A 24,709-nucleotide genomic window follows, 5' to 3' on the forward strand; every position below is an offset into this window, starting at 1 on the left:
GTGGGTATAAATCAGTTTATTAAAAAGTTCCTAGAATAGGTAATAGGAGCAGGATCTTAAAGGATGATTAGGAACTATCCAGCCAGGAACAGGGATGAGGAGTGTTCTCCAGACAGAAGGTAGAATGTTTCTGAAATCCAGAAAATGTGAAGCCATGTAATAATTCAAGAAAATTTGTAAGTGGTACAGTATAGCTAGAGGAAACATGTTTAGGGGTGTCTGTCCGTCTCTCTTGCTCTCTGACACTTAGTGGTGAGGTGAGCAAAAATGAAGCTAAACTGTAAGGCAGGGGCCAGATCATGAAGGGCCTCATGTGCTAATCACAAGATTTCAAAATTGCTTTGAAAAACTATGAAAAGCTACTGAAGCTCTGGAACAGGGCAATGACTGGCGGCAGTGATGGCAAAGGTGGGACGGAGGGAAGCCCGGTCTGGGACGGGAACCCTGGGCCAGAGTCCCCTGCATTCAGGTGAGAAAGGATGAAGTGCCACCCTCCATGAACAGGTGATCTCTGTTTCAGAGGAGGACACAATTAAAAACACTTCTTTCACAATGATACAGCACCAGCAGAAGCATAGAATGTAATAATTCAGATAAGCATATTATTTTTAATTTTAGCAAGTCCAAATTGCATAAAAAGTGGTTCCCAAATTATCATTGTATTTCATAATATTTAACGTACTTACCTCCACAATCTGTAAATCTGTAGTTATGGTTCTCCCTATTGTATATATTAGATTAATCAATGATTGTGTTCCATACCTACAAGGCAATAAGATGTTAATCAAGGGTGGAAAGCATTTTGCAAAATAAAGCTGTATTTTTTATAGCAGATGAATGTCAAGTGTATGGCCCCTATTAATTCCTATGTCCCAAATCTAAGTAAAAACATGTATGAACTAGTTTAGCTTCATCTTTTAATAGAGAATCCTATTAACACTAAGGAAGTTAAATACTTATACGCGTTACGCAAATCTATTATCTAAATCTAAAAAGCTCTTCTTAAAAACAATTATCTTTTAAAATGAGGTAGTTGGAATACATGTCACATGTCTCAAATCAATACAATTTCTAAGGGAATGAATAAACATATAAATTATGCCCCCTTAAAAAACAGTAGTTCATAGAGGATCCGTTTCAGAACTACTGACTAAAGCCCCCTGAACGTGTATTTAAAACGTTGTATTTATGCGTGCTTTTTTGGAGAGAAGATTAATATCTTCTGATGTTCTGTAAATGTTGGTGACCCTGAAGGCTGAGCACCATGGCTCTCCCTGTGCTTGTTCCAATAGGCGTGGTCATGGAAACTTTCCCTCTAGTTTAGTGTCCCTGAATATCGAGAAAAAAAAAAATCTTAAAATAGCTGTGAAGTATTGCTACGAAAAAACAGCAGATACTTACCTGCTCAAAGTGTGGCTGTAGTTAAAAAAGTAAATAAAAGACTTTTGGGTGCATTAAAAAAGAAAGAAAAATTAAAATAGGGTTATTATAATGGACCGACCAAGAGATAGTTGAATAGTTAATATATACAATTGATTTACTTCAAAAATATGTACTTGAAATTAAAAATGATAAGAGTTAACTGTGGCATAATATACTAATAAAGGTGAGAGAAAACAGTGCTGCTGTTTTTCTAACTTCCTAGCTGTAACTTACACTGGCTCTACCTGAGCAATGTGAAGGACAATATAACTTTGCATATAACTGAGGCAAGCGAAACTGTTTCTATGAAGAAAGAGGAAACATTTCTTAGTTCTCTATTTTAATTGGCCAGCTAGGCAGAAAAAAACCTATAAAATGACTCAAGAAATTTGAGTTCCAAAGAACCCAAATTCCAACCTTAAAAATAAAAATGGAAAACAGAGGAAACCTACCTATGGTGCTAAATGTGTGAATTTCTGCCAGACACAGGAGAAAGGTTACCCAAGGAGGCAGGGCTGGATGTGACATTACCTTGGGCAATTTATAAATTGTAAAAATGGAGAATAACAGATACTTAGAAGCATTGTTCTGGTGCATAAATGAGAAAATGTATATGGAAGCACCTATTAGATTACCTGGCACACTTCATTCCTTCCTGCTCTTGTCAACTTCAAGAGGGGCTATTGTTGAAACAGAGATGATTTATCATTCTTGTTGAGAGAGCAATCTCTTTCAAATATTACTCAACAAAACTGCATTACAAATAGTTTACCCCCATCAGTGTTCAAATACATTCTAATTAATATGAAGTCAAAAGCCAATATGAGTCAATATAGTAATCCTTTTTAAAAAGTTGATAACATCTAATGTTAGTGTGGGAACAGTGATTTGGGTACTCCAGTCTGGCTCACCTTTCTGCCTCTCCCTCTTCTCACATTACCCCTCCCTTTATCTCCTCTGCTGTGTCAGATTCCTTCTGGCAAGGATGGCTATGAGGCAAGCATGGGGACACCAAGGCATCCAGCCTGATCCATGCCATGGGAACAGGCCCCCCAGTGCTTGGACCCTCCACTCTGATAACTTCTCATTTTGCTTGTGCTCCTGTTTAGCCTTTTTGGCTATGTTCCCCATCATGAAATACAACCAAGTAGAAGTGAAAATGATTCCATGTTGTTAAGCTTAAGACTTTAGGCAATGTAATAACATGTGGAGAAAAAAAATCAAGTGCTTAGTGAAGAGGGTAAGATTCATTTTGGACAGGTTGAGTTTAAAACTGATCATGCTCTGTATTCTATATTCAAATAAAACTGGTTTTTCTGTATGCTGTGAAGCCCATTCAACAGAGATGATAACAGCACAAATAATGCTTCTACCACATCCAGTGAAAAGTCACAAAAATACTGTTGCTTCATCCCTATTCACATGCTTTCACAGGACCTATTCATAGCTATGTGTACCTACTGACTTTTCTGTAACTTGAAAGATAGCTTTATGACCAATGGAGTCTTTCTCATTGGACTGAGTATTCAAGAGATCATCTTTGGCCCAATAATTAACTAAATTTTCCCACACCAACCAGTGCAATGCCCTCTACATGAGAGTGAGGGGCAAGACCAAGCCAAAAGTTGTTTTATTCAATCAAATATTCCAAAACGTATTTCCAGATTAGGCTTCCTAGGAAGAATTCTGGGCCTGGCTGAAAGGAGCAGCGGTTCCTGCACCGCTATTGGCAATGTACTCAACTCCAACATGTGCCTTGGTGTGGAGACGATGTCTGTGAGCTTGCCTGCATGTCACTGTGCGACATATGCCCATGAGTGCTCTGAGACAAGGGAGAGATATACTCAAAACCACGGCATTGGTCACTTCATGCCCAGGGCAGAGCTGGACATGAGATGGTATTTGTTTGTTTTTCCATTTAGGCAAGCTGCCTCTGCCAGTCTTTCTCTCACCCTGTAGAAATGGAGCACAAGATCCCAGCAAGATACCACCTTATGGGAGGGGTGCAAAGCTCCTCTGCTTGTACTCACGATGATTCTAGCTCCCACAGCCAAGACCAAACCAGCAACCAAAAACTCAACACATTAAAAAGAAAAACAAAAAATAAAACGAAATCTTCTGGAATAAGAAGTAGGTTATTCAAATATTTTCATAAAAAAGCAACTGACTATGGGCAGAGGGAAGGATGAATAGGCACAGCACAGAGGATTTTTAGGGTAGTGAAAGTATTCTGTATGATACTACAATGGTGAATATGCATCATTATACATTAATACATCAACACCCATAGAATGTGCAACACCAAGAGTGAACCCTATTGTAAACTAGGGACTTTGGGTGATAATGATGTGCCTGTTTATATTCATCAATTATAGTACAGCTATGAGCCACATAACAATGTTTCAGTCAACAATGGACAATATGTATGAGGGAGGTCCTATAAGATTAAAAAGGAGCTAAAAAATTCCTATCCCCTAGCAATGTCATAGTCATTGTAACATTGTAGCACAATGCCTTTTAGCAAATTATCTTTTCTATGTTTAGATATGTTTAAATACACAAATACTTGCCGTTCGTTGTGTTACTACTGCTTCCAGTATTCAGTAACATGCTGTACAGGTTTGTAACCTAGGAGCAATAGACTATACCACAGAGCCCAGGTGTGTAGTAGGCTCTACCATCTAGGTTTGTGTAAGTACAGTCTATGCTGTTCACACAATGACTAAATCACCTAAGGATGCATTTCTCAGAATGTATTTCTGTTGTTAATCAACTTGTGACTGTAAATGTGTGGCTCTGATGCAGGATGTTGATAGAGGGGGAGGTTGTGCCTGTGTGGGGACAGGGATATATGGGAACACTGTCTGCTTAATTTTGCTGTGAACTTAAAACTACTCTAAAAAACTAAGTTTATTAATTTCTTAAAAATCAACTGAAAAGCCACCTCATTTATGTAAACATTTTCTGGAATTGATGTCATAAGATGAGCTTTCTAAGTAAAACAAATTTAAAATATTTGAACAAATCTTGGCATCTCAAAATGTTTAAAAGATATAGCATATCTTTTTTTTTTTTTTTTTTGAGATGAAGTTTTGTTCTTGTTGCCTACCCAGGCTGGAGGGCAATGGTGTGATCTTGGCTCACTACAACCTGCGCCTCCTGGGTTCAGGCGATTCTCCTGCCTCAGCTTTCCGAGTAGCTGGGATTACAGGCATGTGCCACCATGCCCGGCTACTTTTGTATTTTTAGTAGAGACGGGGTTTCTGCATGTTGGTCAGGCTGGTCACGAACTCCTGACCTCAGGTGATCTGCCTGCCTCAGCCTCCCAAAGTGCTGGGATTATTACAGACATGAGCCACTGAAAATGTAGATGAGGCATTAGTTAAGAACACATTAAAAGATTAAATATTTTCAGTAGTACTCTCATAAAATAAATAATTAAGAAGTATGCATTTTCTTACTTAGGAGAAAGTAAATAGAGAGCCGGGAATCAGAGCCAGGGGACACGGGTTCGAATTCAAGTTCTTTTATTTACTAGGTATTGACTTTAAGTCATTTAACTTCTGAGTCTTGGTTATTAATTGGTAATTATTTTATGGGTGGCTGTGAAAACTAATTATTGCATATATAAATATATTACTTTATTTTTTTATTTTTTGTTAGAAATAGAGTCTTTCTATGTTGCCCAGGCTGGTCTCAAACTACTGGGCTAAAGTGACCCTCCTGCCTTGGCCTCCCAAAGTGCTGGGATTATAGGCATGAGCCACCATGCCTAGACTAAACATGTTATTTTAAAGAATAACATTAATGAGTGTTTTTCATTCTAAACATGAGACTCTAATACTGCTGAGGGATGTTATCAATTTCATAAAAATAGAAATTGACAATATTGAGAAAAAGAAATAAAGTGAATGATATAGGGACTTGTAATACAGCAGATACATCATATTATCTCAGTAAGATAATAATAATGAACACTAAACATTTATTTTGTACCCATCACTTTAAATAGCACATTATTAAATTATCTGAAAGCCTATTCATTATTATCCTCATTTTATGAATGAGAAAGCTGAAGCTTAGGTTAAGTATCTTGTTTAAGGTTACATATTTAGCACTCTCCTCATCCTAAGATTGATCTGATTCTAGATTCTATTGCCTTAACTCTTTGACATACCATGTCTCCAGTGGATACATGAAAAACTAACGCACAATAAATAAAAGGACAAAGGACAATAATGAAGAGACACTCTCCATAGTTCTTAGAGGAAGAAACCACCACTTTGCTATACTGCTCTAGTTAAGTCTATCCCCATCCCCCAATTCTAGAATTGACCTCCAATAGTGTTAACACACTGTCATAATCAAGACAGTCTGTGTGGGCTTCACATACGACACCAGTTAGAAATAGGACATCACCAGTGAACAGCACACAAAATAAAACTCCTTCAGATGATATTCAAGGTCTGTTATCACCCGTCCTTCTCTCTGACCCTCAACTTACCTTCCCACTCCTAGCTCCCTCTCCAGTGCTCTAAGCTCCTGCCAGTTACTGTGACTAGTCCCAAGTTGGCCTCCCAACTCTGCCTCCAGGCATTTCCTGGTGTTCTGTCCTCCAGGCAGAAGGAGGAGATTTGCAACTGTGCTTGTTCAAATCACATGCACATCCCTTTCTTCCCCTTAAATCCCCAAAAGTCCTTACCATCTCTCCTCCACAGCATTTATCAGATACCAAGTCCTAATCCTTTTACATCTCCAATAATAATTTGAACTGCACCTTGACGTAGAAGAACTAACACTTTTTATTACTAGAAAGAGTCTTAGAACTTATCACATACATCTGTTATTCTTTAGAAGAAGAAAACAAGGCCTAAATGTTAACTAATAGGTTTTTTTTTTTAGTTCCAGAACCAAATGAGAGGGTTGGAAAATTTTGTTTCTCCCATCTGTCTTTCTTCTGGAACAACTGGTCTACTGGCAAAATGACGTTTTGTTTACAACAGCATATCCCAAGCTGGAGTTTGGAAGAACTACACCTAGAAGACGCTATGTAGTCAAACTGTATGGAAAACTCTAGGTTTCCTTCTGCAGGGCTTCGGAGACTTTATAACGCTAAAATGCACTGTGAGTCTGCAAAAGTGAGGGTTAAAACAATTTCAAAACTGATTGAGCTATTGTCTCCATCTGTCCCAGAAGGCTTATCATCCCCATCTTCATAAGTAGCATCCAGTGGAATGTGCATGAGAAAAACTAAGCGCTAACTTGTTAGTGATCAGTCACATTTTAGAAAATTCAGTATAAACACTTTCCACACCATTAATATAAAATTTAATTTGGCAGAAGCATTTTTTCCTTATAATTTTATACTACCTTCATCATTACATGAGGACTAGTGACATACATATTATCATGTCAAATATGTCTGTTTAATTAGTGATAATTAAATATTCAGATGTACAAAGAACTAAGTAAATATTCCTGCGTCATTTTGACTATAAATAAAATTTTAATTATGAAGTTGAACTTTTATTTCCTTCTTACAATCCATAAATAATGTAACAGTCTATTCAAACAAAACTATTAGCAAAATTGAGCAAAACTGCTGAATATAAACCATGCCCTAAAAATAAATGCATAAGATGTAGAAAGCAAATTAATTTGAGTCTGAAACACTTTTTGTAGCAGAATGTGCAAGAAAGGTGAACTAAGGCGAATTTACCAGAAGTAGAATAGGCATCTGTTTTATGAGTATGGCATGTCGTCAACTAAAAGATAAAAATATTCAAGCCATAGTTAAAAGTTCATGCATTGCTCTTCCATAACACAGGCAGTTTGTAGTGAGACTAAACAAAGGAAAAATGATCACTTTTCTAGTCAATGCAAAGGACGTTTGTGGCCTAGCTAGACTAAAGCTGAGCTTCTAGTGCCAAACCAGTGACCTAAATGAAAGGAAGGTCTCACTTTCCTTCTTACCTTTTACTCACAGCTTGCCAGTTGTTGACTAAGAAGTCTTTTGCGACATACCGGCCAACTTCAGATGCTGCCACAACCTCAATTATATTTGTTTCATTAGAAGTGAATGGAGATGTGCTGATGGCATACTCCATATATCTGCAAAAGTGCATTTTCAAAAAATACATTTTAAACATCCAACATAAAGAGTTAACTTAAATTAACAAAATCAAAATTCCATGGTTCTAAGGTAGTGAAGCACAAATACGCATCGTTTTAATACTTACATTAGCACATTTCAATTTTTTCCTACATTAATTTAATTCCTCTACCAGAAACTTTCAATGTAAGTTGACCATAATCACCTGTTAAGTATCCATGGGTCTTTGCTGCAGCTCATTGCGTAAGCAAGTTGAATCTTTTCTTCTTCGTTTGTTGTATTAGTGTAAGTATTTAACAAGATGTCCCACTCTTTATCACTTCCCAAGGCAATGCCATAACATAAAACCACATCTTTAATTGGATAAGGTATTCTGTAAAATATAACATAAAATGACATTTTTCATAGTAGTTATGTTTACCCAGGTTATCATATTTTAGAAGCATGAATCTAGTAAAAATATTTATAGTCACAGATACAAGGGTCAACAGTAGGAATCTAGAGAGGCAATTGTCAGAACTGTCATTAGCATGAATTCCCTGAGAAGAGATCATCAAATTCCAAACTAAGGGGCTTTAAGAAAGAAGTAAATTAGAATAGTATAGAGTATATTGATAATACAAGTTGGTCTTGTATCTCATTATCACGTTTCCTAAGAGTCCATCCGAGGTGGTATATTAAAGGTAATAAAACCAAAATGAGAGTCTCAGAGCTCAGTGAGGCAACAAACTAAGAGAGAGATGGAGAGAGGTGCTCTGCAGCACTCTTAGATGTAACAATCATAAAGAACAACCTATTAAGACTCAAAACAAGCATAGACAGCTCAAAGTAAGTGCTTATTGGAAGAATGCTTTGGCAATGAGAGGTCCTAGGTGACAATTCATTGTATAAATTCTAGTCTATTGTTATACACAGACCCACATTAAACACTGGTTTTTTAAAAAAGGTATTTGAAAAGAATAGTAGGAGAGAGTGCCTAACCAAGCGAAAGCAAAACACTCATTCCCACAGGGAGTACATCAAAAAGGGAAATTGCTGGTGCTAAAATAGGACAAAAACAAGAGGAATTACAATATTACTCTTACTCATTTTCTGGATGGTCCACCCATTTTGCGAAAAGTTCTTTTGACAGCTGAAGGCAGTCTTCAAGGCCCAACCAACACGCAGTCACAAAAAGTTTTTTCAGTGATATTCTTGAAGAAAAATTCAAAGAAAAACAGTTTATTTTGCATTACCACCCTCATTTTCTCTGCCTCCAAGAATATGTGTTTCATAAAAAGATGGGTATTTTAAAATATCCTTTCAATGACATCAGGTTTGTTTTAAAAATTGTTTTTGTGGATGACAGATGTATTTAAGATTCAGAGAAATATTTACTGAGAGGCTCTTGGGCACCAAAAAGAGCTCCTAAGGCCAGTATTTTTTGAAAGTTAGAAACAAATTACTGCCATCCTTCATCTCCCTCAAACACACATGGGTGTACACACACTCCACAGCTGTTGTCAATTTATTTTTCCTGTCTTTTATTTAGAATTGCCTTATGGATACAACATGATTTTAGAGTATCTAATCTAAGAGACTTTAAAATAAAGTTCTTTCTCTATACAAGAAAGGGAAAGGGAATAGTTCATTCCTCCCCTTCTACAATTTGTTTTCTTTTGCTTTAGTATGTTTCTTCTACTCCTCCTGGCTGTTACATACGTGTTCAGAAAAAGAATAAAGGTGTTTGGTTGGTTTGGTTTGTTTTTACAGCTGAGCAGGGTTGTATACTGTACTTCAAAACAAAATAAGTTCAAAAGAATACAGTGAAGACCAATAATAAATCCAGGTAAGTGATGTCTTGTGGCCCCTCCTCCAGGTTTGGGGTCAGGGTAAAGAAACCCAAATTGGCCGTTAAGTTTCCAGAAAATGCAGCGCCAAATCTCTGCTACTCCATCCTCCAGTTTCAACCCAGCCTGGCCTGACCTTCTGATAAGCTGAAGAGGAATGTGCAAGGGTGGAGGTCCTCTGAGAGACAGTTCTAGGCATTCATTTACATACTCTACTCACTCCCTCTCCTCACCCATCCCAATCTCAAGCTGGTGGCAACAAGCTGGAGTTCTGTGGAAGTGCAGTGTAACTCCCTAGAGCTGCTCTGAAGAGAACTGTCCCTGGGATGCTATAAAAAGTAGGCTGCTTCAGTCCAATTTAGGAGAGCCAAGGAAATGTCTGGTTAACAAATGTGCTGCCTGATTGAGCACACTTTTGCCTTCCCACTCATTCATACAAATTGCCTAACCACTCTCGATCCCATTTTATGTGCTTCTAATCCCATCCCTTAGCACTAAAATTTCTGCCCTCCCAGAAGAGTACTATTGAGACAGAATAATCATACTTTGTATATTTTGTATTTCTTGCTTGGTCTAATTGATTTGAACTTCATGTTGACCAGAAGTTGTAGGTATAATCCCTATACTGTTATTGGCTACAGAGTCCCTCCCTAAATCTACAGACCATCCTACACACAAAACTTAGGGCACAAGGAAGACAGAAATACTACCACCACACTTTGCCTCTTGCCTCCTTCCTAGACCACCATGACAATGTGTTTACTCTCCTCACCAAACCAGCAATATGAAAGTCATTTGTGAAACTAACTTGCGCTCACAGATCTATAGCAGTGACTGATCTATATCACTGTCAACCTACTTCATCTTATCTGCATAATGACTGAATTTCTGTTAACAATAATATACAGAGGGGACCTTTTCCCCTGTGGCTTTCCCATGCCCTTCAACTCACTGGTATAGGCTAGCTTTGCTTAGTACATCTTCACCAATAGTAGGACACATTTATAATTTCAACCAGTAGTCTAGGCTTTGAGAATATAGAGCTATAAGCTCCTATGTGTACATGCACGTGCTTTGCAGGTAAATTAAGATCTCAAACGACTAACTTCTGTTAGAATACATGTAGCCCAGCAACCTCTGAGCTATTGTTCTCAAATAATAATAGCATATAAAATCTCTCAATGAATAACAGATATGAAGATTTTATTTTATTACTTCTGGAAGCCTATTAATATGAATGCATTTTATTCAATTATCACTTCTGAAAACATACTTACAGAGCTAAGTAGTCATCTTGTAATGCCAACACATTTTCACGAATTATAGTTGAATAAATATTCCATATTAAATTAAGTCTCTTTAATAGGTACCTCTATAAACAACAAAGAAAATACACTGTTAGTTCTGGCTTGCAAACACTGAATTTTCACTGTGTTTCTATTTATTTATCTGAAAAGACATTGATAGACAAGTGGCAGATATTTCTTCAGAAATTATCTTTATCTGTTACTAATTATATAACTGGTTTATTTTTTAACCTCTTTGGGTTTAGTTCCATTTTTCATAAAATGTGGTTTACCATAATACCAACGTTACAGTGTATTATGAGGATTAAATAATATAATATATTGCAAGCACATTGCCTGGCACAAAGCAAGAACTCAAAAAATATTAGCTATAATTATCATTTAACATCATCCCATATATTTCCAGTTATGTCCAAAATAGAGAAGAAATGTAAAAATATAAAATAGTCTTTCTGCCATAAAACATCCACGCTAAGTATACATTCCTCAAAAAAAAAAGAACTGGTTTATGTCCTGGACAAACTGAAGCCCTAATTTTGAAATAAATATAAGCTATCAGCTGGTAAATATAAAATTATAAAAGTTAGATGTTTACTAATACATCCCTAAGAATTAACTAGCTGCTGTTCATCGAAATTCTTTAAAGACAAATATTAGTTTTACTTCTTCACCCAGAACAAGTCATCAGATGTTATCAATGAGCCTCTTCAATCCCACCAAAATTTTAGTGCCTTCTTTTCGTAATCACCATCCCAAGCTCAGCTAAATTCCCATTGGTACTTCGGCCACTAGGAAAAAGAAAGTCTGGGGCCGTTAGACGTATTTGTGTTCTCACCCTCCGAATGGCCCAGAAATTCACTCGAAATCATGACCTAACACACTTTTTGGTTTGTGTGACCCCTAACTCCCCAAAGATGGCTACCTAACTTTCACTTTGATTTTGCCTTTGCTATTTTTTCCTATAATTGCTGTTTAAGATCTAACAATGGAAAATATTTTTTTCATTTATGATGGCATGTCATTTCTCTGTTCAGTAATTCTAATTTCTCTCTTTCTCTTCCTAGTATCAAAAGCATCTTCAAATTTTTACATTTTCTGGAATATATCTCTCTGGATTTAAGTGCTGTTCCTATGAGTCATAATATTGCAATTATAAACACAGAGTTGTTACAATTTATTCTGGCTGCCTAACAATCTCTTAGGAAAATAGTTGCTAATAAATACTATCCTTTTCCCTAAAAAAATACAGGCATACCATTTCCATCCACTTGTGGTTTCTTAGGACACACTGTCACTTCACCAAGAATGAAGTATACTTCCAAACCTCACTCCTGTCCAAGACCAGGTCTATGACTAAGGTTTTTTCTTCTAAGATCAATCAGCCATTGTTAAGGAAATGAATATATATATGGAACTAAGACTATTACTTTGGAAAAGACCTGTCTCACAGATGCTGGCTAAAATATGAAAAGAAGAAGAGAGGATTTATTTAAAAACTACTTAAGAAAGAATGAAATTACCTTTAATAATGAGTATATATCATAGATGTTCACCTCAGAAACAAGATCCCTGGTTACCAAGTTTACCAAGACTGTATGCCATACTATAATTTCATCTTCTTCAGCAAGGTACTTGGTTAACTCAAGTGCTGTTTCAATCTCAATATAATTGTTTCTGTTTGATTTAAAAACACACACACTCAAAAAACCTTCACTTGCTAAGTAATTTGCATGCGTTCGATATTTGTTCCATGTTTCAATGCATGACTTCAATAAGGCATGTGAATAAGTCAAGAAACGAGAAGGTAAATGTCCCATCTTATAGAAAGGATGAAACCCAAGCAAAGTTGACAGGCCTTCCATTTCAATTTGGTACTTTCAAGTGTCCAAAGTCTTGAAGGCTAGAGAAGATTCAGGCCAAATGTTGGACTGATTATTAGGAAATAGAAGAGTTATGCATTCTGTATGCATTCTTATGACAGCATAATTTGCATTCAACAAATATTAATTAGAAGTCATTCTCTATCTAATGCTCTGACAGCTACTGATGTGCACATCAACTACAGGCGTACTCAGAGATATTGTGGATTCTGTTCCAGACCACAATAAAGTGAATATCATAATAAAGCAAGTCACACAACTTTTTTGATTTTCCAGTGCATATAAAAGTTATGTTTATACTATACTATAGCCTATTAAGTAGCAATGGCATTATGTCTAAGAAAAACAGTATGCGCACCTTAATTTAAAAGTAGTTTATAGTCAACAAATGCTGAGTAGTTAATGTCAACAATCTGAGCCTTCAGCAAGTCATAACCTTGGCTGCTAACTGATCAGGGTGGTGGTTGCTGAAGCTGAGGTGGCTATGGCAATTTCTTCAAATAAGCAACAATTAAGTTTGCCAAATTGCTCAATTTCCTTTCACAAAAGATTTCTCTGCAGTATGCGATGCTGTTTAATAGCATTTTACCCACAGCAAAACATCTTTAAAAATTGGAGTCAGTCCTCTCACACATCCTGCTGCTGCTTTAACAACTAAGTATACGTAATATTCTCAATCCTTTGCTGTCATTTCAACAATGGTCATAGCATCTTCACCAGGATTAGATTCTTTCTCAAGAAACCACTTTCCTTGTTCATCCCTAAGAAGCAACTTCTCATCCACTCAAGTTTGATCATGAGATTGCAGCAATTCAGTCGCGTCTTCAGGCTCCACTTCTAATTCTAGCTCTATTGCTATTCCCACCGTATCTGAAGTAACTTCCTCTACCAAAATCTTAACTCCTTAAAGTCATCAATGAGACTTCTTCAAAACTCCTGTTTATATTGATTGTTTTACCTCCTTTCATGCATCGCAAATGTTCGTAATGGCATTTGGAATGACGAATCCCTTCCAGAAGATTTTCAATTTACTTTGGCCAGATTCATCAGAAGGATCATTATCTATGGAAGCTATAGCCTTATAAAATGTATTTCCTAAATAATAAGAGGTAAAAGTAGAAATTACTCCTTAATCCATGGGTTGAAGAATTGATGTTTTGTTAGTGGGCATGAAAACAACATTAATCTCCTTGTACATCACCATCATAGTGCTTGTGTAACCAAGTGCATCGTCAATGAGCAGTCATATTTTGGAAGGAATCTTCTTTTTTCTGAGCAGTAGATCTAAGCAATGGGCTTAAAACATTCAGCAAACCATACTGTAAACAGACGTGCTGTCATCCAGGCTTTGTTCTTCCACTTACAGAGCACAAGCAGAGTTGATTTAGTGTAATGTGTAAGGACCCTAGTATTTACAGAATGGTAAGTGAGCATTGGCTTTCACTTAAAGCTACCAGCTGCATTAGCCCCTGAGAAGAGAGTCAGCCTGTCCTTTGAAACTTTGAAGCCAGGCATTGACCTATCCTCTCTAGCTATAAAAGGCCTAGAGGGCATCTTCTTCCAATATAAGACTGTTTCATATGGAAAAACCTGTTGTTTGGTGCAGCCATTTTAACAATTATCTTAGCTAGATCTTCTGTATAACTTACTATAACTTCTACATCAACATTTGCTGCTTCACCTTGTGCTTTGTTATGGAGATGGCTTCTTTCCTTAATCTTCATGAACTAACCTCTGCTAGCTTTAAAGTAGCACCTTTTCCTGCACCTTCTTCACCTCTCTTGCCTTAATAGAATTGAAGAGAGTTAGGACCTTGCTCTGGATTAGGCTTTGGTTTAAGGGAATATTGTGGCTGGTTTGATCTTTTATCCAAATCACTGAAACTTTCTGCATATCAGCAATAAGGCGGTTTCACTTTTTTTTTAAATCATTCATGTATTCACTGGAGTAGTATTTTTTAATTTCCTTCAAGAACTTATCCTTTGCATCTACAATTTGGCCGTTTGGTGCAAGAGTCCTAATTTCAGCCTATCTCAATTTCAACATGCCTTCCTCACTAAACTTAATCATTTCTAGCTTTCGATTTAAAGTGAAAGATGCAGGACTCCCCCTTTCACTTGAACCCCTAAAGGCCATTGTAGGGTTATTAATTGGCCTGATTTTATTTTTTATTATTATTATTTTTTTAGACGGAGTCTCGCTCTGTCGCCCAGGCTGAAGTGCAGTGGCATGATCTCGGCTCACTGCAAGCTCTGCCTCCTGGGTTCATGCCATTCTCCTGCCTCAGCCTCCTGAGTAGCTGGGATTATAGGTGCCCGCCACCATGCCTGGCTAGTTTTTTTGTATTTTTAGTAGAGATGGGGTTTGCACCGTGTTAGCCAGGATGGTCTTGATCTCCTGATCTTGTGATCCACCCGCCTCGGCCTCCCAAAGTGCTGGGATTACAGGCGTGAGCCACCGTGCCCGGCCCTAATTTCAATATTACTGATTCTCAGGGAGTGGAAGGGCCAAAGAAGAGGGAGAGAGATGGAGGAATGGCTGGCCAGTGCAGCAGTCAGAACACACACAATTATTAAGGTTGCTGCCTTATACAGGCATGATTCATTGCACCCCAAAACAATTACAGTCATAACATCAACAATTCCTGTTCACGGATTACTGTAACAGATATAACAATAATGAAAAAGCTTGAAATATTGTAAGAATTACTAAAATGTGACCCAGAGACATAACATGAGCACATGCTGCTGGAAAATGATGCTGATAGACTTGCTTGACCCAGTTACCACAAATCTTCAATTTGTAACAAATGCAATGTCTGTGAAATCTTAAAGCAAAGCACAATAAAACGAGGTAAGCCTGTAGTACATATGACACTGCACTTGCCTACCACTGAGGAGCTTCAATGAAGAGCTGAGACTTATGCGTAAGAAACCAATAATGAAAGGTCCCAGAAAAGGCAGTGGACACTACAAAGTAGCAAAGAAGGAAAATACGCACGTATAAAAGTCAGGGATAAGACAGAAAAGTCAAGGAAGGCTTCATGGAGGAGAAACTTGGGAAGAGCAGTGAAGGATGCATAGGATTAAAATAGGTAGAAAAAGAGGAAGGCAGCCCAGGACAAATAAGATAAGGTGGGAATTAGTGTGATGGGCCGATGAAGCTAACTGAGGCAGGGGATTTCCTTTGTGTATAGTGAGAAATGGGGCCTAATAGGTAAGTTGGCTCAAACCTGTGCAGATCCTTGAATGTCAGGATGAAGAGTTTAGATTAGGTGGAAAGGTACGCTAGGGATTTAAACAATTGGAATAGCATAATGAAATTGATGTCTAACAATTTTATTGCAATAGTGTTAAAGAAGACAGAATGAAATTCAAAAGGACTGAAGGGTGGAGGCTAATTTAATAGGCCAGGCAAGAGATGATGAAAGCTTGGCTTAGTGTGGGAGCAGTGAAAGTGGTAAAGTGAACCTCCAAAAGACATTTCTAAGAATGAAGAGATAGGACTTGGTGACTGTGCATGTAAGATGATGCAAAGAGAGGAATCAAGGATATCTCTCAGGTTTCAAGTTTTGGTGATGAAAAGAAGAGTAACTTTGACATGCAGGGAGAAATTAATAGCAAGAGCAAGGTAGAGACAAAAATGAAGTTCAGTGTTTAAGGCACTGAATTCGTATGACCACAGGATAAACCTAAGACAGGAGGAAAGATAAGTAGCAATGTAGATTTGGAAGTCATCAACATGTCCTTCCACAAACATTTACTGAGGACCTTACATCTGCTGGCACTCTACAGATACGTAATAAAATGGTCACCAAAACCCAAGAGTGAATGAGTTATCAAAGAAAAGATAGAAGAAAGTAATATAACCATGATTGGTCCTAAGAAGCTCACAGCAGTAGAAGAGGAGTCAGATACACGAGGAGAACCAGGTTTGCATACCAGAGTCTCAGGCAGCCAAAATGACATTTTCAGGAGGATGTAGTGAATAATAGTAAAGTCATGGTGATCTTAGAGACAGAGAGAGGAATTTCAGCCAAGTATTAGACAAGGAAATGTACTGCAAGTCACAGAGGGAAAAGGAGGAAAGAAGGATAAAATAAGAAGACATTTATTCAAGCAATATGGCTGGCTAAAGAAAGAGAAAAAATACTAATTTATTACATATATTTCTTAATTTTATTGCCTGAAAATTTAAATTCTGAACATTTATTAATTTACCTGGTTAAACACTTAGCAGCATATCTTACACTGAGTAAATCTAATATAAATAAAATAAATAATTCTGCAATATATTAAAATACAGGCAAGATTGCATTAAAATTATAGCCATCTCCCTCGGAAAACAGAAATCACTGCCAAATCTTAGTTGGTAGTCTTTTTATTTCCAGCAACTCATTATATTATAAAATTCCATTGCAGCTACAGAATTTCATCCTAATCTTAATCAGTTATGGCCTATATATACTAAATAATCAAATTCATAGTGATGAAGCTATTATTTTTATAAAGGTCTCAAGGTATATTCTGAAACCATGAGAGAAGAAAATATACTCACTGAGACAAGGAAAAGGCATCATCAATCAACTGCAGTCTGTGAATAACAGGAATAGCCTGCAGAATTAGACCGAAATATGTCCAGAAGAAGATGAGAACATTTTTCAGTAGTTTTCAAAATAACAACAATTTAAAGATTACTGCTGCCTATAAGGCACCTTCACATGACTTATCTCATCTGCAGAGAAACAATAATTACTGAGGATAGTCCCCATAATTTATTTATCATACATCTGTTTTTTAAATAAATGAACCCTCTGGACATCAATCATAAGGTTTAAATATGGCAGAGAGTTTTGCCAAAATACTCCTAAAACATACCAAGTTAAAAAATAAAACAGGCAACCAAATTTAAAAGGCCTCTCCAAAACAAGTATACATTAAGTTGTATTACAACATCCAAATTATTTTCGGGGATGTTTTTTGAATAGAAGCCCCTAAATAAATATTATTTAGCGCTATTTTGGTAACATTGAGGTATCATATTTTTTCACATGGTATTTATCTTAAGATTTTACTAATGTGATAGAATGCCACCAACAGATCCCTTTATATCCATGGAATGGCAGGGGCCAATTGCCAGTGTAATTCTTTAGACTTCTGTTTGAACTCCCTGGCATTGCCAGGCCATAGGACTCTGCTGTCAGCTCAGTCCCTAAGGGGGCCCAAGGCCTCCTACATCATACCTTCAGCACCTCTCAGAACTGTGATATATTTGGTTCAAAAACTTTATCTCCATGGCATTTCTTTAAGGGTCCGAGCAAGTCAAGTTTAATTTTTCCGTTGGTATAGTCTAATTTCTTTTCTGGCAGTACTAACACATTTTCTAGATTAATATTAATCATAAAGATTCTCTTTTATTTGCTCACCAATTATGTTGTAGAAATAATGTGCCTCTGTTTTTCAAGAAGTAAATCTACAATGGTTTCAATAAATCATTACTATAACGATAAAACCTCGTGCTTTCATGGCTTAGAATGCCCTTAGAAATGTAATAAGAATTTAGACACTCTGAAAATATTTGAAAAGAAAATAGTACTGTAAGTGGCCTTTGTAGCTTTATTCAAAATCCCAATAATTTGTTTTAATTACTGAACATGTTATGAATCCCTGAATTGTGTCAGGCCTCTGTTAAACATAACACATATATCAACTTACTTAATCTTCACGATAACCCTTTAAGGTACATATATTACACCAATTATTACACATATAAGAAATTGAGGTACAACCAGGATGCCTTCTCTCACCTTTTAATGGTTGATCTTTCTGTTAGGAAGAGACTCCACCTCCATTCCCACCCCTCACCTCCATGAATACTGAAGAGGGTTTTTTTGTTTTTTTTTCCCCCATATTCTTAGAAAGGGGAGATTTGGCTCGAATGTGCCATACATCTGGCAAACAATGAACAAAACAGGAACACAAGTCTCCCTGACGCAGAAACTAAGCTCCAAACCAACATGCTAGAGAGACTGCTGTGTGTCTCAGAGAACTTTCCAACACAGAGACACTTAACACAGAGACATCTCTTAGTTCAACACTCCAGTTTTGTAAGTGGAGTCTAAATGAACCACCGACAGGCTCACAGCAAGTCACAGCAGAGCCGAGTGTACTGACTCCTAAGGTGGCGTCCAGCTCCACTCATGGAAATTTAGTTTAATCCAGTTAAACTCTGATTGATTAGAGCTGGCCAACATTTTAATGTTTATACACTGCATAATTACTTATAGTTATTTTATAGTATAAAGCGATATTGGACTATTATTGATGTTTCGTGAATTAACTTCTCTCTTCTGAGGGAGAGTGGAAATACGTTTTTAGAAGCAAAATTAGTATTTGCTAGCATTTACTGAGTACCTATAATGGGTTTAGAAATTTTAAGTATACTTTCACATACAACATCTCTAATCCTCATGATGAATAAAATATAATAATATTCTCGTTTTAAAATGAAGAAATGGAACCAGGACATTTAAGTAACTTGCCGAAGCTCACAAAACTAATGATTAATAGGAAAATGCATCCTGATTCTTACCTGGAAAGGTTGTTCTGGAAAAGCAAAATGAATGTTCAAAAGCACAAGACATTTGGCCGGGTGCGGTGGCTCACACCTGCAATCCCAGCACTTTGGGAGGCTGAGGCGGGTGGATCACGAGGTCGGGAGATCGAGACCATCCTGGCTAACCCGGTGAAACCCTGTCTCCACTAAAAATACAAAAAAATTAGCCGGGCGTGGTGGCGGGTGCCTGTAGTCCCAGCTACTCGGGAAGCTGAGGCAGGAGAATGGCGTTAACCCGGGAGGTGCAGCTTGCAGTGAGCCGAGATCGTGCCACTGCACTCCAGCCTGGGTGATAGAGCGAGACTCCGTCTCAAAAAAAGAAAAAACAAAATACAACAAATTTAATCAAAATCTCCACTTGCTAAGAATAAGAAAAAAAATCCTTTGTATGCCTGGAGGTGAGGGGCAGGAATGAAGGTGGACTCTCTTCCCACCAGAATGTTCAACCTCTAAAACACTAGATAAGGCATTATAAATTATATTTAATTAAAAGTATCAAAAGCAACCTTACCTTAGGATCCTTTTCAAGTTGTTGATTTAGTTTCTTCCAACCCAGTTTATCATAATTAACTCTATAATATCCAGTCATATTCAAATTCAAAATCACCCAGTCACGGTCAGAATCTGAAACTTGCATTTCAGGGAATACTTCTATAAAGGAATGTGGGAATAATTTGAAATGGTACATTTAAAAAAGATTTTAATACCTATTTTAATACACACTCGATTCTAAACAATAAACCAAAAAATTAAAGAAATTCTAAAATATATATTGCTCTTACCAGGTACTTATATATTTTTCACATATAATGGCTTTTGATTTGACACTTTTCTTTAAAACTCTATGTTCAACAAGAATGACATTTTAGTTTGAAATGAGATAGCTTTTCAAAAGCTAGACATTTCAATATTTTATTCCCTGCCTTTATATATGCATATATGTAAAGATGTTTTTAAAATTTGTTACTTACTGCTGCTTTGATCTAGCCAGACTAAAGGTTGTGTAGCTCCATTTTTTATCCAAAGAATAGGGACAATCCAAGTGTCACTTATTGGAAGAAAATTTAAAAATTGGTTACTTTTCACACATAAAAACATACACTCTGAGCCACTATTAAAGAGATGATGAAATAGCACACAGAATTCAGTTTCTTTGGTCATTCTCTCTGGATATGCAGGCCTTTGCTCTTAGGATTACTCACCACTGTTTTTACAAGCCAGTTTTACTTTGGCTATTGTTTACTCCTCTCTCCTGTTGTGTCTTATGGATTTACTTTGTTTTATAACTTAGGTAGCTACTAAAACTCTCATGTCTGAAACCTTCAAGGCCTGTGTATGTTAAATTATAGACACCTGGCTTCACTCAAGGGTAGTTCAAACGCTGCAAACAGACCCAAATCCGTGCATGCCCAGAGAGGTGAAAAGTAGTTTAGAAGAAAAAGCTTGACAATCACTTCAAAATACTTTCAGCTCAAGCATTCTCCCCATCTGAAAAGTATTCAACAGGAATCAGCCATGACATTTATATTTATTGAATGTCTGCATTCTTCCCACATTGCTGGACGTGACCTGGATGAAGTAGCTGACCACAGGAAGCACATTCATCATTGGAAGAGACACACTACTCAGAGTTTGGGCAATACTTCCAGTCTTGTTAAGTTCTCACAAGCCTGGTGTCTTGAAGACCGTCATCTGTGGGTCTGTGTTTATCTGCATAGCTAAGACACACAGGTTTTCTGAAAAATCACAGAGTAGTACAGACAGAAGGAAACTTTGAGTGTCCCATTTCTCTCTCCTGAGGCTTTAAAGAAAGAGGAGAACTATCTGAAAATTTTGGTGATGGTATTTGAAAATTAATTACTCATTTGTGCTGATACTGCAATGAAATGTGAAGATTAAAACTATCAAAAACAGTTGAAAATCAGCTAACAAATTAAGAAAGGGAAGAGAAGAAGAAAGGGATAAAGGCTAGGCTATTTTATACTCATTTCACTTTTACACAATCTTTTGGGATACATGCTATTGCATGTATTTTATAGATAAGGCAACTGAAACTCACAGAGCTTAAACAATACCTAAGGTTTGAATTTTTGACAAGTCAGTATTTGAACCCAGGTCTAACTGAATCTAAAGGCCACAATTCTAATATTGTGGGTATGGCTACACATACACAAATGCACGCATCCACACACATACGTGCACACCCCTGCACAGAACTATTCCTCAAGGAAATAGTTACCATTCAGTTTCATTTCTAAGGAAGAGAAGACTACTCTGCAATAAGACTTCCTTTCCTCTTTACTAACATATGGCAATCTATGGCTCTATCTTATTGCCTCTCACTCAGAATCCCAAGTAATTCATTACCTCTGTCTGAGGGATGAAGAGGAACACACAATACCCCACAGCTTGGGTTGCTGATGTAACCCTAAATCCCAGGGTAGGGGCACTGTGTCTTGAATCCCTAACTGCGGGTCTCTGGCCTTGCCCACACACAAGGGCTCTGCTTCACCGTAGTACACAGTCACATTCCAGAAGTGTGTATGCCCAGCGAGGGTAAGGCTTCTTCACCCACAGGCTGGATTCCATTGGGTCAGAGCTCAACCCCAAGGAAGGTGAAGACAAAGAGGAGCAAAGCTACCTACTTGCTGGTTAGAAGAGTCCGATTTTTAATGTTTTCAGGATAAAATGGCTCCTGTTTCATGATGCCAGTAGACACATTTAAAGTGATCACTGGAAAACCACTCTGGTGTGTCCAACTGTCCATTATGTTTTTTACTGTTGCTGGCAAAATAACTGTACTCTGGTCATCTATGGCCTGTTTTAAAAAATCACCACAAAAGCGGGTAAGGTTATCAGTGAAACATTTTGAAGTAGCAATCTCCAAAAAGAAACTCGGTAGCTATTCTCTTCCTCACTTATGTAGTAGTCCCGCAGTGGGTGATCCCCTGGGGCAAATTTAGAACTCTGTTTATACATGAATGGTTCTTTAATTCGTTAAATCAATAAATATGAACACATATTTATTGATCTAACATGTTCCATGCTCTGTTCTGGGCACTGGGAATATAGTGAAGACTAAAGACACTACCCATGACCTAAGGGAGTTCTACAACAAGACAAAGTTGTTTTCCTGTGGAACTGCCATTCACCCATGGCCTCCCAGTCTTTTCCTGTATCATACAAAACAACTCAGCAAGAATGTGTCAGAAAGTAGGACAACTACCATTTGAAAGTGCCTCCATAGATCATCTTGCTCGGCGTTTGAGTAGGAAAATGTCTTCAAATATGACTGTAAAAATAGAAAAGTTAAGGTTAAAATAAACAGCATGCCAATGCAATTTATGTTTACTGCCATCCAGGTAACAACTATTTTGCAAGCTCACCTTGAGTGCACTGACAAATAAATGCTCATTCAAGAAACAAGAAAGCATCCGGGCCATAGACGCTCCCTAGGACAAAAGAAGCTGACCATTATTTGAACAAAATTCAATATCCACATACTGACACATTTCATATTTATAAGCAATATTCTGAGCTGTGCTCCTGAGGGCATTTTGCATTTTAGTTGAATATTTGAATTATTTTGCAACGCGCTAACAAAATAGTAGGCTGTCACTAATTAAGAGGTAAAAGGTAAGCAGATGTCCTACATGTAAAGAGCACAGAGTACATAAAATTTTTAAAAATTGAGATCTTTACATAGCAAGAATAAATTTCCACCAAGCAGAAGGGTTCACCTTAAAAGTAGCAAGTTGTTAAAGTCTATGGTTGATGGATCGAAGCATTAATATCGGCTTGAAGGATATTTGCAAGGCAAGGATTAATTTAATCATGTTTTCTGACACCTATGTATTGAATTAAAGTAAGGTTATTTTCATAAAATGTTTTAAGTTGTATGATGATATAGGACCCTTAGAATCCATTTTATGCAACTTTCTACAAGAGTACAAAACCAAAGGAAATTTCTAACTGCTTTTACCTTGCTGTAAGTAAATATGTCAAAGAGTTCCTGTATTTCACTTGTTTTGAAATTTTCCACCTTCATGGCCACAGCTCTAGTCACCAGGGCGTGATCTTCTCTGAGGATATTATGTAAAATGTTAGAAAAAAAGATCTCATTCTATAAAGGAAAAGATGGAGGCACATTAACTCCTGAGGTGTCACAGAAAACCAAAATTCTATGGTCCTAAAATACTTTCAAAAACTGATATTGAAGAGGGAGAAAATTCAGTAATTGAGAAGCGTCTTTGAGTTGAAATATGCCAAATAAGTCAGGATTCCTTGAATAACAAAACTATAAGATACTTTCCTTCCCATTTGTACCCTTTTTCATTTCAGTTTTTAAAAAGTCAATTACAAAGTTAACGTGGTTTCCAAAAGCCACCTACATTTCCCACAGGGAGGTCCATGGCCATCCTGAGAGGGCCTTCCTTAAGGTGGTTTTAATTATCTAAAATTTTATCAGTAATTTTATCAATAACTCCTTAAAATCAATCCGTCTCTCTTTCATGAATATTTACAAACCAAAAGCATGCCAGATCTACAAACTCACAAAGATGCTGACGTAATAATTGAAAATTGAAAATAAATCCATAAAATGGATACTACCATTTATGGCTCATGCATTAAGTAAGGCAATTTATTATATTTTAATGAAAACCACAGGACTCTTCGAAAGACTAGCTCTCTCTCAGACACATCATAAGGGCAATTTCTCCCTGAAGTAAAGCTAGAAGAAAAACCAGCTTATAGCCAGAGAGTCTTGTGATGACAGAACTAGAGCAAAGAGCAGTGGAGAAGTTATAACGACACACGTTCACAGCCCCGAGAGCCAGGTGAACACCTCATGATCCACGGGAACCCTCAGGTCCCTACTGACTATCTTTGGGATCTGCAGGTTGACTCTTTCACCCTTCGACAGCGTCAGATTTTCAAAACCTGTTTCACTTGCATTTGCCAATGTTCTCATCAATCCCTTTCTATTAGCACATTATTTTTAGGCTAGTAATACCATTGATTAGGCTATTATCAAACTCTGCTTTTCTGGAAATGAGAAAGCCTATCATTTAGAGCAATACATCTCAAATTTTAACATGAACAAGGATCACCAGGGGATTTTGTCAAAATCACGCTCTGATTCAGTTGGTTTGGGTTGGAGCTTGTATTTCTAATAAACTACCTGATGATGCTGATGCTGCTAGTTTGAGAATCACACTGAGTAGCAAGGATTTGGAGGAGTCATCTGCATAGGTCTGCTCCTACTCAGTAAGCATGGATTTTATTAGCTCAACACTCAAGGCTTCTTGAGAGTGTCTCACGGGTGACCTATAAGCACAATGTAGAAACTACAGAAAATAAAATGACCCATAATAACGCACCCTAAGATCACCACCATTAAAATGTTAGTGTCGTTCTTTTTCATCTTTTTTCTTATGTACTATTTATTCCCATAGTTGTAAAAACTTTTTATCTTGCTCATTTACTTATTATAGCATTTTACAATTTTGCTACCTCATCTTTACAATTATCCCTTATAATGGC

The 24,709-nt window shown here is 37.1% G+C and overlaps 1 protein-coding gene across 1 annotated transcript in view; it reads right to left on the reverse strand.

Annotated features, from left to right (window-relative positions):
- The window catches only part of LVRN (laeverin), a 65,050-nt gene that overhangs the window by 4,471 nt on the left and 35,870 nt on the right, over window positions 1–24,709 (reverse strand). The window contains exons 7-19 of the mRNA XM_032156610.2: window positions 23,148–23,288; window positions 22,552–22,617; window positions 22,392–22,457; window positions 21,811–21,983; window positions 20,137–20,213; window positions 19,677–19,816; window positions 17,108–17,163; window positions 12,191–12,344; window positions 10,641–10,735; window positions 8,620–8,727; window positions 7,740–7,907; window positions 7,396–7,533; window positions 687–762 (exon numbers count right to left, since the gene is read on the reverse strand). Coding sequence (XP_032012501.1) covers window positions 687–762; window positions 7,396–7,533; window positions 7,740–7,907; window positions 8,620–8,727; window positions 10,641–10,735; window positions 12,191–12,344; window positions 17,108–17,163; window positions 19,677–19,816; window positions 20,137–20,213; window positions 21,811–21,983; window positions 22,392–22,457; window positions 22,552–22,617; window positions 23,148–23,288 — 1,458 coding nt within the window. The remainder of the gene's footprint in view (window positions 1–686; window positions 763–7,395; window positions 7,534–7,739; window positions 7,908–8,619; window positions 8,728–10,640; window positions 10,736–12,190; window positions 12,345–17,107; window positions 17,164–19,676; window positions 19,817–20,136; window positions 20,214–21,810; window positions 21,984–22,391; window positions 22,458–22,551; window positions 22,618–23,147; window positions 23,289–24,709) is intronic.

This window comes from Hylobates moloch, unplaced genomic scaffold (assembly GCF_009828535.3).
Source record: "Hylobates moloch isolate HMO894 unplaced genomic scaffold, HMol_V3 SCAFFOLD_6, whole genome shotgun sequence".
NCBI classification, from domain to species: Eukaryota; Metazoa; Chordata; class Mammalia; order Primates; family Hylobatidae; genus Hylobates; species Hylobates moloch.